The sequence below is a fragment of the Homalodisca vitripennis genome, chromosome 2, assembly GCF_021130785.1.
Source record: "Homalodisca vitripennis isolate AUS2020 chromosome 2, UT_GWSS_2.1, whole genome shotgun sequence".
NCBI lineage: Eukaryota > Metazoa > Arthropoda > Insecta > Hemiptera > Cicadellidae > Homalodisca > Homalodisca vitripennis.
In genome coordinates this window covers 175,350,559-175,366,310 of record NC_060208.1, presented here as the reverse complement: position 1 = coordinate 175,366,310, position 15,752 = coordinate 175,350,559, and the positions used below count along the sequence as shown (strand labels likewise).

General features: G+C 34.0%; 1 protein-coding gene across 8 annotated transcripts in view; it reads left to right on the top strand.

Moving 5' to 3' along the window:
• Positions 1-8,100, top strand: part of LOC124355067 (myocyte-specific enhancer factor 2) — a 191,080-nt gene extending 182,980 nt beyond the window's left edge. For all 8 annotated transcript variants that reach the window (XM_046805992.1, XM_046805984.1, XM_046805985.1 and 5 more), the window contains 3 exons: positions 34-188; positions 2,173-2,291; positions 3,537-8,100. In XM_046805992.1, coding sequence (XP_046661948.1) covers positions 34-188; positions 2,173-2,261 — 244 coding nt within the window. In that variant the 3' untranslated portion in view covers positions 2,262-2,291; positions 3,537-8,100. The remainder of the gene's footprint in view (positions 1-33; positions 189-2,172; positions 2,292-3,536) is intronic.
• Positions 8,101-15,752: the final 7,652 nt, after the last annotated feature.

The window sequence follows — 15,752 nt, the reverse complement described above, 5'->3', positions numbered from 1 at the left end:
TGGTTGTAATGCGTATGTTACATTGTTTGACAGTGGGTTGCCGCACCTGGGAGTGAGCAGTTCCCCGCCGCCCAGTTCTCCATCTCCGAGAGCTGTGCGGATCAAGAGTGAACCGATCTCACCTCCGCGCGACCACACTCTCAGTCATCACCTGCCTCACCCTCTCTCTTCACATCACATACCCACAGGTAAAACATGATCATTTTAATTTTTTAAGATTTTAGTTTTCAGTAAATCCTTAATCCTCCGGTTTACAAACAATTTCATGCTTGCACAAACTTTCAAGATGAAGCATATTATATTCTTTTTAATTATTCACAGAGCATAAAAGGTAAAGAAGGAAACAAATAAAGCATAAACTATTGTATCAATTTATTTCATTTGGAACAACACTGTACCGTTAAAAGCAATTCCAGTATTAGTCTTTGTGTACCCCGGTTTAAGAACTTGTTTTAGGCAGGTTAGTTGGAGCTAGTTGTAAGCGGAAATACTTAGAACTCAGCAAAATCAACTGGTGGCAAATGTTTTGTCTACAAACATTCAGTCTGTTATTGCTAATGGTTTTATGCAAGGTTATCTATTTCAATATTGGATGTTTTGTAGTTTTACATAGTCATTAGTTCATCAAATGTTAGAACTTTACGTTATTTAACTGTTCATCATTATTATGAACCTATGCTAAATCTTGAAGATTAAGGCTGATGCTTTTTTAAAAATTTGTTACAATTAGTTCTAGGTGAGATTATTGATCTTGATTGAATGTATTAGTTTATTTAGACTTGTCTTAAATTTGTTCCTTGTATTTATTATTACTGTAGATAGAATAATAGTGATGGAGTATAGAAATGCATTCTAATGTCTGTGTTTTAGGGTTATGTAGAAAGGTATGTAGGCTTCGCAATTTTGCAAAACAATTATTGCAATATGTTTTTTTAATGTTTCTTACCTTAAAAATTAAGCAGTCATGCACCTGACAAGGTACACAAAATATAATGATATATAAGGTGTAGCTACAAAATAACTGGACTGAGGCTGAAAACCAATTTTACTTGCAGATATAATCCCCTTTAGTGTACTCCCCTCCTTGATCTCCAAACTGATCCATGTGAATTTTCCACTGTCGATAACAATGCTGCAGATAATTTATTGTGACCTTGTTTATGACGCGTTACTTCTTTTTCTTTTACTGCTTCATCAGTCTGAAATCTCTTTCCTTTCAAAAATAACTTGACTTTAGACAACAAAAAATAGTCACAATGGGCCAATCGGGTGAGTAGGGTGGATGATCTAAGACGGAGATGTTGCGTTTGAGCACAAACGTTTTCACTTACAAAGCTTTGTGAGCTGGAGCATTGTCCTGGTGAACAAATTCCAATACATCGATTGACATCATCAATGTACACTTTTTGTAACATTACAAATTTCTCACTTGCAGATTTCCCAAATTTGAAAAAAAATATGTTAACATACTGTTCTTTCTGGATACTCATTTTTCTGCTGCAGAGACATAAGATTAACAGTATAACGGGCGGAATAAGTACGGGAGTCATACAAAACTCGAGGAGTGGGAGGGGGAGTCACGTTACCGGCCTAACGATATTCACCCTTACTGCGTTTGTTCTGTGGCTCCACCAATACTAGTCTGGTTATTTTCCAGCCACACCTCGTAACAACTAATATATACCACCGATAACAAATCGGTTTTAAGTGTAAAAGCTAAATAAGTACGGTCGGAGAAAAAACTACCATTTAATATTTGTTACCCTTTCGATAACGTCCCATTTCAACTTTCACTAACACTTGCACGGCATATGATCACTTTGTGTATTGTACTTGGATTGTATATTGGAATGTATGCCTTACATAACTTAGCTTGGCTTGTATAGAGTCCCCCTCCAACAAAATTTATTTGCCACTTCATCTATTCTCTGTGATAAGTAACATTTACCCAACTTCCCTGCAGTTTTAAGGATAGATTGTATATTCGAGGAACACCTTACATAACTTAGCTTGTAGAGACTCCTCCAACAAAGTACATTTCTTAATAAGTTCAGAACTGTAGATTTGGGTCTTTTCAGCACTGACTGTAAATAGATTCAATACAAAAAAGTTAATTGATATGGTATTAGCGATACACTTGAATTATATTTATATGATGTTTGTGTGTTGCAGGGCCTCTTGGAAGTTCGCCCGGGGATCCAAGGCATGACTACGACAATGGCCCTGTGAGCAAGAGGCCACGAGACAGCTGGGCCACATAGCCACTATGTCCCTCCCTTCTCTCCTCTTCTGTGAGTACAGCTAGTTTTGCAGTGTAAATGTTAGAATATACAGAAGGTTATGTTGTAAGAATCATTCATAAGGAAAATAAATCAATAACAATTCTAGCCTCAGCAAATCTTTACTTCACAGCATTCTTTAGATAATTAAGTTGAACATTTTAGCCCCGCCCCCTCTCTGACAAATTTGCCAGCTGCGACAATTGTGGTGTGGGCATCAATAAGGACTCCTCTAATCATAACTGTTGTAAACTATATTACTTCAAAAATGTCTCTTCTTTATAAATTTTAATAAAACATCCCATTTTGATTCTGTATTTAAACTTTTTATCTTAAAATACAAATACTGTACTGCTAATTTTATTTAACATTTTTATTTTACCAAAACTGAATATTCTACATAAAATAGCCCACATACCAAATTTGTTGATAGTAAATCGTTGCACGCCACAAATAAGTTCCATAATTTTCATTAATGTCAAAAAAACTAAAAAGTTATTCTTTAAGTTCTAAGCTAATTTTAAATATAGCTATGCTATAGTAAGTAAAATAGTAGGTGTGTGGTCTCTGGGCTTAATTCATCCAAAATGATCTTTATTCAAAGTTTAAGACTGATCTTTTGTTTAAAACTGTAATCTTTATGGACAGAATGGTCATGTGTCATTAGCTTTGTCTGATCAAGACCTTTATATTGAAGCATCATTGGATATGTCATCCCATTTAAGATATTTTTCTTGCCCTCCACTTCCATTATAGGAGTGAAGTATTTATTTTAAAATCCGTTGCACGCCACAAATAAGTTCCATAATTTTCATTAATGTCAAAAAAACTAAAAAAGTTATTCTTTAAGTTCTAAGCTAATTTTAAATATAGCTATGCTATAGTAAGTAAAATAGTAGGTGTGGTCTCTGGGCTTAATTCATCCAAAATGATCTTTATTCAAAGTTTAAGACTGATCTTTTGTTTAAAACTGTAATCTTTATGGACAGAATGGTCATGTGTCATTAGCTTTGTCTGATCAAGACCTTTATATTGAAGCATCATTGGATATGTCATCCCATTTAAGATATTTTTCTTGCCCTCCACTTCCATTATAGGAGTGAAGTATTTATTTTGAAATCCATCAAAAATATACTTTGGTAATTGTAATAATCTATAAGGAACATTTGAAAATTCTCAACCATTCAAATGTTAAGGTTAGGATACCAACTCTTCTTCTCGTTATCTTTGCTAATTATCGTATAATCATTGTTTCAGATGATGCAGTGAGGTACGAGGGAGGCTAAGTGAAGTGATAGTGCCATGGACAGTCCAAGTGTTAGTGCTCGTGAGAACATTCCGGAAGTGTCCACCCGCATATACCCACTACCTTGGTCCAGACTAAAAGTCGCCTATTGGTCGGAGAACAGATGTTCTCAAACGTTTTACACGTGTTTGGCGAGCATTTTATCAAAAGTTATACAGAAATTTTGTTTAGTTATTTGTATATTGTAAACTATAAGTTTTGTTACATAGTTATTTTTATATATTTTAATTTTACAGTTTATCTAATGAAGTTGTGCAATTGTCAACTAATCATGTTTAAACCCGTTGTGGGCAAATAGTTGTGCTGTAGGAAAGCCTGGTTAGCGAAAAGCAAAGTAACATTTATTGCAGTTTTGTTTGAGAACAAACAAAGGAAAAATGAACCTCCTGAGGTCTAAAAACAGCATTTTCTCTGTAAATAGTTTTATATTGATTTGTGGTACGTGACTGATAATGATAATATTTTGTTTTTATAATGCTTGTAGGACTTGCATTCAAAATTGTGTTTTAAAATCAATCTACACAACATGAAATATGTTGAATTCTGTGTTCTTGTACAGACGCAACCATCAAGGCCTCATCATTGAGAAGAATCGGGGAATAGCAAAACCAGTTATTATGCTATAGGGAAACTGTGTTTCCTAGTACATAAAGCAGGGGGTTAAGAAAGAACGAGCTCTTGGTCCTTAATTGATTTTGTGTTGTTTCCCAGTTGCTTCTTCATGTGGTTGTGTCAGTAAAATTACACAAGTATGTACTTTTTTAGCTACATATATAGTAATACAGAATGTTCCATGCCAACAGCTGGAGCATTTTATTAAAGCTCTGTTTTTATTGCTTGTTTCTGCACCTTATCCAGATTACAATTGGATAGATGATGTTAAATAATTTATTTCCTTGAGTCATTCTGAAAAACAAAGAACGTTTGAGTTTCAAAAACATTTTTACCTACATTTTGTTGCTGTATATTCTATTTATTTACAATCAGTTGCTTATAGAAATATTAAATTTCTATATGAGAAGTTGAAATTAAATTCGGTTTTTTATGCTGTCTCCTGTTACACCCAGATAATTTCTTAGTAACTAGTGCTACTGGCAACAAGCCAACGCAATACACCAATTTAACCTAAAAGTTACCAAAATGTGAATGAGAAATTATCGCACAACTAAGTGGCCACAGATTGTTATAAATTAGAATATTAAATAGTTTTAATCAGAGTGGAGAGATAACAAATTGGTGAACTGTGTGGAAGTAGATATAGTGAAGTAGTCTGGACCCATCACAATTGACATCACCGTAACGTGGCGTAACACGTCATGCCGTGACAAGACGTCACATCAGACTGATTTATATTCCACAGTGTATCATTAAACAGCTGTTCAAGTGTCCTCTAGGCCGTAAACATGTTAACACGATATTCTCTGTGTAATTGTTCAATGTCTGCCAACTGAAATGTCGTCTTAATGTGTTTATCGGTGTCTTACGCAATTTATATTCTATGTTCAGTGTCAGTTGTTGATATCTGGATCTATTTTGGATAGATGAATGGTTGAAATATTTTATTTACTTTTAAAGTGATTGAAAAGTACATATATATTTATAGAAAATGCCTATTGAAGATTATATAGAAGTTATAGGATTTCAGAGTAGAGAGATAATATATATATTATATATACAAACAATTTGTAATAATAGAAAAGCCCGTTATAAGTCACTGTAGGTTGTGTTTTATATAAACTTGATCCATAACACCAAAACGTGTTAATAGTCAAGTTTGCGTTTTATTATATGTAAGGGAGAACTGTATGGTTCAGTATATATGTTTGTTGTAATTTTTCAGTATTTATAAATTAATTTATAAATGATTTATATTTTGAAAAAATGTTTTATAAATTAAGTAAGTCTATAGAGATTCAGTGAACTGTGTGACAGTGTTTACTTCATATAAACACATTTGAAATAACAATTTATTTAATATTAAATTTGTTGCACATTTTTAATTGATATTTGCCCATTCAATATTCCTAAAGTACTGTTTGTTGTTTTATGAAAGTTATAGCGTTCTGTAAAATTGTCAGTTGGTTTTGTTACTCTTGTAAAATAATGTTTGTTTTATGGAAGACCGTATTAAAAATATTCTAACATTTACAATGGGCAGTTATACAAATGAATGAGCCGTAGTCTGTACGATATACCACTGCTCAACAGGTATGTACTGTAGGAACCATGCACTTGTACATAGGTGTCGTGTGGATGTGAGTGTACTGCTTCACTCCCGATGTCATGTAGCCTTACACAGTGCCTATCTTCCTCACACCGTTGTGACACTCAGCCATGTTGTGTGCCTTATGGCTCAACAAGTAAGCAGTGGTGTGCACAATTCATGTGTAAATCCTCAAATTTTCTCTCATTGTATGTTTTGTAGGTTGTAAAAAAATTGTGCTGTGTCTTGAAATTGTAGTAGTTAAAATGAAAAAAAAAAATTCTGCTCATGTAAATTTTAAGAGGTAGAAATGTTTAGTTCCGTTTTTCAATAGAGTTTTCTATAATTGTCTGTTATAAGCTTCCGATTTGAATTTTAAGAACGAATTTTGGGATCAGAAATTTAAACTCCCATGTAGTAGGTCTGACAAAGTGGGTTAGTGAGTTAACCGATTTTTTTTTAAGTTAGAGTGAAAGAGAATGAAGGGGTTAGGTCTAGGCTAGGATGGATGTGTGTCACAGCGTTTTCACTCTCTGTGCCTTCCCCCTCACGCGGACGCAATCAAGTCACAGTTACAGTAGTCTGGTCGTCTGTCTGTCTGTCTGTCTTCCACCAGGAACCTTCCAGGGGATCAGTATGTGTCAGTGTTACCCTTATCTGTTATCTTGTTGTGTACCGTACATAAATATATAAATATATATATATAGCAGAGATGTTGTTCCTCGATGGATGGTGCTAGTTGTTGGTGTTTATTTGTTCAATGTGCTGTGATGGCGTGAAACAGGGTCTCCGATGTACAAAGGTCCAGTGCCATGCAGCCTTAAATGTTGCCATTATTAAGTTTGTTCCGTTACCTTCACAGATTTCTTTGTTTCAGACTGTGTTGATAGATTGGTCGTATTGGTTTATTTATTAAATGTTAATTCTTAAAATTATAGAATTTTTGGTATTTTAAAATGAAACTGAAGAGGTTTTTCTCCAAAGTAAAAAGAGATGTGTACGAGTTAAGTCATGGCACAATGCCAAGTGAATTGGCAGTTGTATCAGATGTTAATCTTCTGTCATTATCAGTTAAGTCTGTTGTACTTTTAGATTTATATTGTGTTATTTCCAACTGTTACAGATATTAAGTCATAGAAAAGTTGTTTCAACAGAGCAAAGTACAGATGTTTCCATTTGTGAAATAAAACTATTTATTATACAGGTTTAAATTGATCTTTAAAAGTTATTTTAATATGTATATGACAGAGCATTTTAACCTAATGTTAATAGTTTAAGTCACAGTGCATCACAATAATTTTTAACGAGTGTACTACAATTCAATTACTGTAATTGATTCATATTATTTTATTTTGCTGGCCGGTATGCCCTAAGATTTGGCATTGTGGATGTAAAGATATTATTATGATAAAAAAATTAACATATCCATGTATTGAAAGTACGTATTGTTGTTATGTCCTCGTTATACTGTACAACCGACCAGCCTTTTGGCGCAGTAGTCAATTGTAGGAGAAGCTATTGTTTTTATAATACTTTATATCACAGATGCAGGATGTTATATAGAAAGACAATTAGTCGTTAGCTGTTAGTGCTCCTCGGTGCAGGCTTTCTGTGCTGTAGCACTCTACATCTACATTGTTGTGTTGTAGCTCACTCTGCATTCTACTCCTGTACATATTAGAACCACTCGCTCACCACACTGCTACTGTTGGTAGTGGGGGGTAAGTGTTCTCGCTTCTTCATAACAAGCCATTATTATATCATAAAGTAACATTTCTAGTGAAATATTGTTCTCGATAGAGCGTTTGTTGTTAATTTTAACTCGTTACTTTACACTTAGTTTGTTGACATTGTAAGAAATCTGTTTACACGTTATAACGATGTAATTTATTTTGTTAGCTCATCAAAAGTGTATTTTTGATGTGAGCCGATTGATATTACTGTATAATCAAAACTATTTATTACTTTGTTGATTAATATCTTAACGTTGACAATTAGGTTATTCACACAAGCTCTACGACCACAGTCGTCCGTGTTGTCGATAGCTTTACGCCTGCACCAGAGGCCAACCTACCAATCAAATGTAGTGTCATATTGGGAGAAGTGTTGTACATAATGTGTATTGTAGTGTACTATATTTTTACTGGCAGTTACTGTTGCATGCCGGAAGATATCATTCTGGGCTGACTGTGCAATATCGAGTAGAGAGTGATTGTCAATACTATTCTATTATTTGTAGCTGGTTTAATTAAACATAGATATAATTATTTGTTACATAATGTTTGAAAGGATTAAATATAAGAAAATACTAACCTGTGTTTATTTTCCTTTGTGTTGGCCTCCAATTTGTGTATGCTATTGAAAGGTCAAGCAGAAATTTGGTTAATGTTTAATAAAGCTTCTATAAGTGATGTGTTTGTTTCATATAGCATGCAATAAGTAAAATACTTTTGTTAGAAATCCAAATGAAAACAAGTTTACTCTTTTTATTGGTAAGTGTTAATCCTCTCCTGTACATTTTAAAGGAAGACAATGTGGCCTTGAGTGAGACCTATGTATTGGACCCTAAACATGTAGTTTTTCATTTCTATAAATTGCCTAAACATTTGCTGTTTTACAAAAATACCTGTTTTTTTATTTCAAAATAGGCAAGGGCACATCCTTGTTCAGGCTAACAAGAACCTCTGAGGTTAGGGAACAAACCCCACCAACTCAAACAAGTCATCTCCTAAAGTAGGCTAGACCTATCCAATTGCCCATGAACCCCAGAATCTCAATATTTGTGGTTAGTGATGCACCTACTGGAAATCCATAAGGTTGCCCAGATTGTAGTGGCACATCAGTTTTTGCTGTGCCCAGTGGTGGGTTCAACTCAAAGGTATAAACCAGCCAGAAGTGATCCCAGCTAGAAAAAAAATTAACACAACACATCAAAGGCTTGATTCACTTGCCTTGGATCAACACTAGATCAAGATTTAAAATAGGTTTGTGATTGTGACCATAGAAAATGACAATGAATGATCAATTTGAGTTAGGAATTAAAGATGGTTCTGAGCTAATGGTAAAGAAATAATACTGAGGATTCTAATTTACTCCATGGGTCCAGCCAGATCTACCATATTTTGAGTTAACACCCATGTTTAGAAGATTAGTCCTGAAGGTGCACAGGATCAAGTTTGAGATTAATATGGTTTTATTGAATTATTTTCTTTTTACATGGTAGCTCATGTTTAAGCATGTTACAGTTTATAACTTTACTGTAAGTAAATTATGTGAAATCTTCCTCTCCCTTAAACAAACGTTTATCTATCTTTTGTTTTCACATAAATCAATTAATGTACAATAGGATCCTTTCAATAATTTCACCATTTCGAATTTAATGAGAGGTGTAGATTTTCTAACACCATTGTTCAAGAACTGATTTGTTGCTCTTACTAGACTTGGTGAGGTTTTCAATTAAAATACTCTACACACAGTTCCTATATAAAATTGATTGCTTTACAAATTTTGCTCATGTAACATATAGTAAAAATATTAATATGGATATTGAAAAAATATCTGAGGCTGAAAAGATATTTATAATGAACTATGAGCTTAAATTTTTCATTGGCCGAATAAGTCAAAAGTATGATAAATACATTTTACACTGCACATGGTTTACCTGACATTAACTTGTGTTGGTAATGTTACACAAACTCTTGTATCAATAATATGAGGATCCTATGAAGGACAATGAATATAGAAACAGTAAAGTATATTTTTTTATTAATATCCTGCGAACTTGTGAGTTAAATTTTGAATTTATGAATATTGTTGCAAGACAAGAGAGTTTCGTAGAATTCACCAAAGGTTTAAAGAGAAAAATATGGGTGGATTTCTGCTTGCAAAGACCAAGACAGGTGAAAAATACAACTATTACAGTGAATTTTGAATTCAACTCCATTTCACCTTCTGCTTAACACGTTGAAAATGGAGCTGAACTCAACATTCACATTGAATCAACCCTTCCTGCAATGGCTACAACATATTAGTTCTTTTTTTTATTTTGTGCAGTTTCCAAAAGTTATTCAGTCAAACTTTCCAAAAGTTATTCAGTCAAACTTGACAAGATCGAATAACAGGATTCTGGAAATTTGCCATTTGTTATATGATAAACAAAGTAAAATAAAAGTTTGGAGAGCTGACATTTGTATTCATTTTGATACTTAAAACTTGCACAAAAAATTAACAAAACAGATGTGATGTATTACTATTTCTTTTGTGGACTTTATCTGATATCTTAAGAATAACCGCTAATTGGCTACCATTTGTCACTCTGGGCTTAACATATGCTTAAGTTTAAAACTGCCTTTCCATACATTCAATCATTGAATCACTATGAAACTTAAAGTAGGTATAGTTTTAAATGTTTAAATTCTAATTTAGGGCTGAAAATAACCCAGATTATTCATTCATTAAAGAATTCTAAACACTACTGCAAACTAATAACTTAAGTTCTTCTCGGATTAACAAACATTGTTGAAATTGTAGTTTAAATTACATTTAAGTTTATTGAAGGAAGTTAATAATAACTAAAGATACGAGGGGTATCCAAAAAGTAAGTTTCCCTGTTCTGTAAAAAGACGCTTACGTAACACAGCGTGCAGCTGTGGGCGGGGATATGTAGCGCGGTTCGGTTGGCAACAGGTGCGCCGGTCACTGGCCCATTGTCACGCTTCTCAGTCAGTTGCTGCCCAAACATCACGGAGACTCCACTGCGTTCTGCCGCCAGTTGCGAAGTCCGTAGTGTTATTCGTTTCTTGACCGCCAAAAACGAAACTGCCGTTGAAATTCATCGTCAGTTGTGTCAAGTGTATGGTGAACATGTTATGTCCGTTCAGATGGTCCGTCGTTTGCGAGCAATGTTTTTGGAAGGAAGAGAAAATGTTCATGACAATGAGCGTAATGGCCGACCGGCCAATTCTCGGCAACCTGACGTCATTAATGCTGTACGAGCAGTTATTGACAATGATAAGCGAGTGACTCTCGATGAAATTATGGATAAACTGCCGTCAAGTGTTGAAGTTAGCCGGTCATCTGTGCACAATATCATGACAGAAGATCTTCAGCTTGCAAAAGTGTGTGCAAGATGGGTGCCTCGCTTATTGAGCAATGCCCATAAACAACAACGAATGGCTGCTGCCCAGTCTTTCTTGCGATTGTTTGACAATGAAGATGAAAACCTTTTCAGTAGAATAGTCACTGGTGATGAAACATGGATTCACCACTCAACTCCAGAGACCAAACGCCAGAGTATGGTGTGGCAAAAAAAAGGAGAGGCAGCTCCTCAAAAAGCCAAAGTTTTTGAGTCGGCAGGAAAGGTAATGGCTAGAGTTTTTTGGGACTGCCGTGGAGTGTTATTGATTGACTATCTTCCTCGTGGCGAAACCATAAAGGCAGAAAGGTATTGTGAAGTTCTCACCAGACTTCGGCGGGCAATACAGAATAAACGGCGCGGACTTTTGTCGCGCACGGTTCTGCTTATTCAAGATAACGCCCGACCACACGCTGCTCGTGCAACAATGGAACCTTTGAGGAAATTTAAGTGGGATGTTTTTGGTCATCCTCCATACTCACCAGATCTTGCGCCTAGCGATTTTCATCTGTTTCCGGAGCTGAAAAGATACCTTGGCGGTCGGCGATTTGCCAACAGCGATGACCTTCAAAATGAGGTAGATACTTGGCTTAAAAATTTGGCGGGTGAATTTTGTGATGCTGGAATAAAAAAACTACTTCCTAGATACCAAGAGTGCTTAGAAAGGGATGGTAACTATGTAGAAAAATAAGGTATGATGTAAAAAGTTGAATAAATGTGTTTCAGTTATTTTTTGAGTCTTTTTAACTTTTTCATAATTAATGGAAACTTACTTTTGGATACCCCTCGTAGACTAAGTAAGTGAACTTGAATTATTAAAGTAAAATATTTAAATTATTTGTGAAATTTTTTATTTCATTTCTACATCACATTCTGAGGGATAAATAAACTGCCAACTACTCAAGATCATCTTATTGACACCTTTTGAATTTTCCTTATTGAGGAATATTTAAGGACAATTTTTATGCAGAATGCGAAGTGAAACTGTTAAAAATAAAAAGGGGATAACTTGAATTTGATATTTACAAAATGTTCAATTAATGAATCAATAACCAATGTCAGGAGCTCTATTATTAGCCGAGGTTAAATGCATGGATGAAACCATTTACTTTCTTGGGATCTTTCGCTTCCCAAAAGAAAACATCATATTCTGTATAAACATTGGGACCAATATTGTTGACCATATAGCAGCCCAAAATAAATCTGCTGTAATCATGAGACACCCAACTGAAGGATGAACCACACTTTATAACATATGAGGTAACCTGCATCATACATGACACAGCCACTTCCATTGACTGTATATGTACCAAAATATCTGACAATAACACAAATACAGTCCTGACAGTTGCCTGGTCACACTGCACAAATACTCAGTCAACAAATACAAATACATAGTCAAAATTTACAGTTCACAGACCATCCAAAGAATTTTTGGCCAAACCAATCTGAATTGAATTGAATTGAATCATAGTTTTATTTCCAAAAAATATTTACATGTGTGCAAATTTACTATTCAATTTATATTGTCTTGTTACTATACTAGTTGAATGTTTACATAACAACATTATACATAAAAATATTATACACATCAAATTTAAAGTGGCCTAGGAAATGAGCCTACATGGGCGGAAAAGCCTGTGCGTAGGCTCGAGAAACACACATTTTAAAATAACTTTTTCTAAATAAAAATTGGGGCAATATCCTCTTTGCTTCTGATACAGACACATCTTACAACATTTTAAATAATTTACTTCAGGTAGCTCTTGATATTGCCTTTCCTATAAAAAAATGTATAGAAAAAGAAACAGATAAAATTCTACTTAAAATGATGGTAAAGGCCTCAAAGACATATTTCTTGCTGCAGTGAGTAATGGTAAGACCACCAAGACAAAGCAGTAATGGTAAGAAAAAAGGACTACGAAAATAAAATACTGGCCTTAAAATAACAAGCAAACTCTAAATAAATTAAATCAGCTTCCGAGGACATTATCAATAAAGACACCAAAAGTAAAAAAGGTTATTCAGATCAACTTTGCATATCAATAAAGGTGAAGAGTTAAATAACCCTTTTATGGTTACAGGACGCCAACAAATTCTATGAAATAGCCAACCTGACATTAAAACAAAACAAAGACAACCGCTGACAATGATAATAAAGCAGACCATACTTCAGAAAACAATATCCGTATCCCACTATATTTACAACTGACTAATAACAAATACAAATCATGATGGGGGGGGGGTGACATCTTTTATAAACTCCCTTAAGATAAAGTCTTCCAGTGGAGTTGATGAGTATTCATCCAAAAATTGTGAAGCACTGTGTGAATGAGCTAACACTACCTCTAGTGGGTATAATAAATAAATCTTCTACCCTCGGTGAATTCCCAACAGCACTAAAACTATCAAAGATCAACTATAAGCACAAAAAAGGGCCAACTACTGGTATAAAAACTTTGGTCTCATTTCTTTGGTTTCAACATTTCCAAAAATTGTAGAAAAAGTAGTCCTAAATATAATCATCGCACATCTACATCATCAAAACCTTCTCCAACAATAGCTAACATGGGTATTTAAAAGGGAAATCAACCTCCATTGCAATAATTAGCCTTGTTGAATGTATTATTAACCAAATTGACAAAGAACAATATTTACTGCCCTCCTACTTGACTACAGAAAGGCATTTGACTGCCTTTGCAATAAGGCTAACATACTTGGGTATAGATACTATACTGATTAAGTATAAAAACTGATATAATTTCTACTTTGAACTAAGGAAGTAAGATAATACATCAAAAGAGATTGGAAATCTAGGACATAAACTGTACTATACCAGGTTTGCAGACATTAATACTTTTGAAGAAATATTGGAGCTTTAATATACCAATATAGGTTTACATTGGACCAATACCAACAGTTATGCCTATTTATGGTACTATTTGTCGTGAATGTGGCCTCATCATTTAACAGAATTCTGTTTAGTAGCTCCGGTTCCATGTCTGGTTTACTCATCATAATGTGACAAAACTCAACCCTATGAAGTCATATTCACAAAGCTCTTGTACTAATTGATCTTTAAAAGGTTTGTGTTTATTCTTGAGGAGAATTTTTTTTATTTAGCTATGGGCAATGTTATGCTGCAAGTAGGTGTTCTCAAAGATAAATTGGGATTTTCTATCAAAGATTGCATTACATCTAATCGTTTATCTTCATCAATTGTGGGGGGGCCTACCTAACTTTTGCCTATTTTTACACCATGTGTGTCATAGAAGTAATATCCTTGTCATTATGCACTTTGTAATTGGATTGATGCAGTTTGGAAACTCATCATTGAATAGGCTTACAACCTCATATAGAATAGGTTTAAATGTATGATCTCAAACAATCTCCACAAACTCTTATCAAAACAATCAACCTATCAAACTCTGATAATTCTATGTTGATAGAAATAAAATAACACCTACTATAAATATGCCTAAGTAAACTTGATTCAAATATTTTTAGACGACAAGCAACAAACTGCTCAAATGAAACTGAAGGGAAAAAGGAGGAAGGGAAAGCCTTCCAAGTAGATAATAATCATGCTGGTAGTGTGCGTTATTTGCCCATAACTTTTGCTGGAAACGTCATGGAAAAGTTTTCTTCATGTCACTGTGTTTCTAGTGAATAGACCTTTAAAATAACATGTATCAAGATAGGAGTGGCCATTTGAAACTTTTAAGCTATCCCCCTTTACAAAGAGATGAACATTTTTTTCCTTCAAAAAAATCCACTAAAGTGTTACAATAACTTTGGTGAAGATTGTACATTGACGTCTCAATCCATTTGAAACATATCCAGGTGTATCAGGACTTAATTTACACTCTGTATATATATTCATAATTGTGACAACAAGACAAACTTACTGTGGTATCAGAAATATAGTTAATTTGAATCAGACACGTGTTCTTACATGTGCAAATCTAAAACAAGGGCCAGTCACAATTTTGCTTGACACCTGACCTTTCTAACAATGAAATAGTATAAATGTGTTTAAAAACCTTCTTCCATTTCAAAATGTTATATGCTTCTACTATATTACATCTAGTGTGATTCATTAAGAAGGCTACGAACTTCTATGTTATTATTTCTAAACACTGGCTTAAAATAGTTCAAGTATTACTAAAACTATTGAAACTATTCATTCAATCAAATATAATAAAATATTGCTGATAAATTGCATTGTTTTGGAATTTATTTATTTTATTAGTACTTATAAAAACCGTTTCAGTATCTAAATTCAGGGCCGTTAAGTACTGCTCTTTAAACTTAAGTCCAATTATTGTAAATATTTTAGAAGAAGGAAATATCTTCCAGTAAACATCACTTAGTTCAAGTGTTTGGTATGCCACTTAAAAAGAATACTGTTATTACTCCCCTGTTAGTCGGAAAAAATAGTGTGCTAAGACATGGGTAACTGCTAGTACAGTAATAATATATACAAGATGAACTTTGGAACTGTTAGGTGAATTTACAATACGTAGAAATGTTCAATAAGTTCTGGCTGATTTTGTTTTTATATGCAACCTTATGCCTGTTTTCTAGGGATTATTTAACCCCCAACTATGGTCTCCAAGACTGTGTGCAACAATCAATGTTTCAATGGAATGAAAAAAAAAAAAAACACAAAGGTATTAGTCTTCTATTTACAGAAAAGTCCTTATACTATTTAATAAATGCACTTATGATGTAATATGATGGAGTCTTCAGAAGTTTTTAAAACTTAAGTAAGCATGCATCAGGTACATATTATTGCAGTGATTAAGAGGATCAGAGTTTGACCTGACT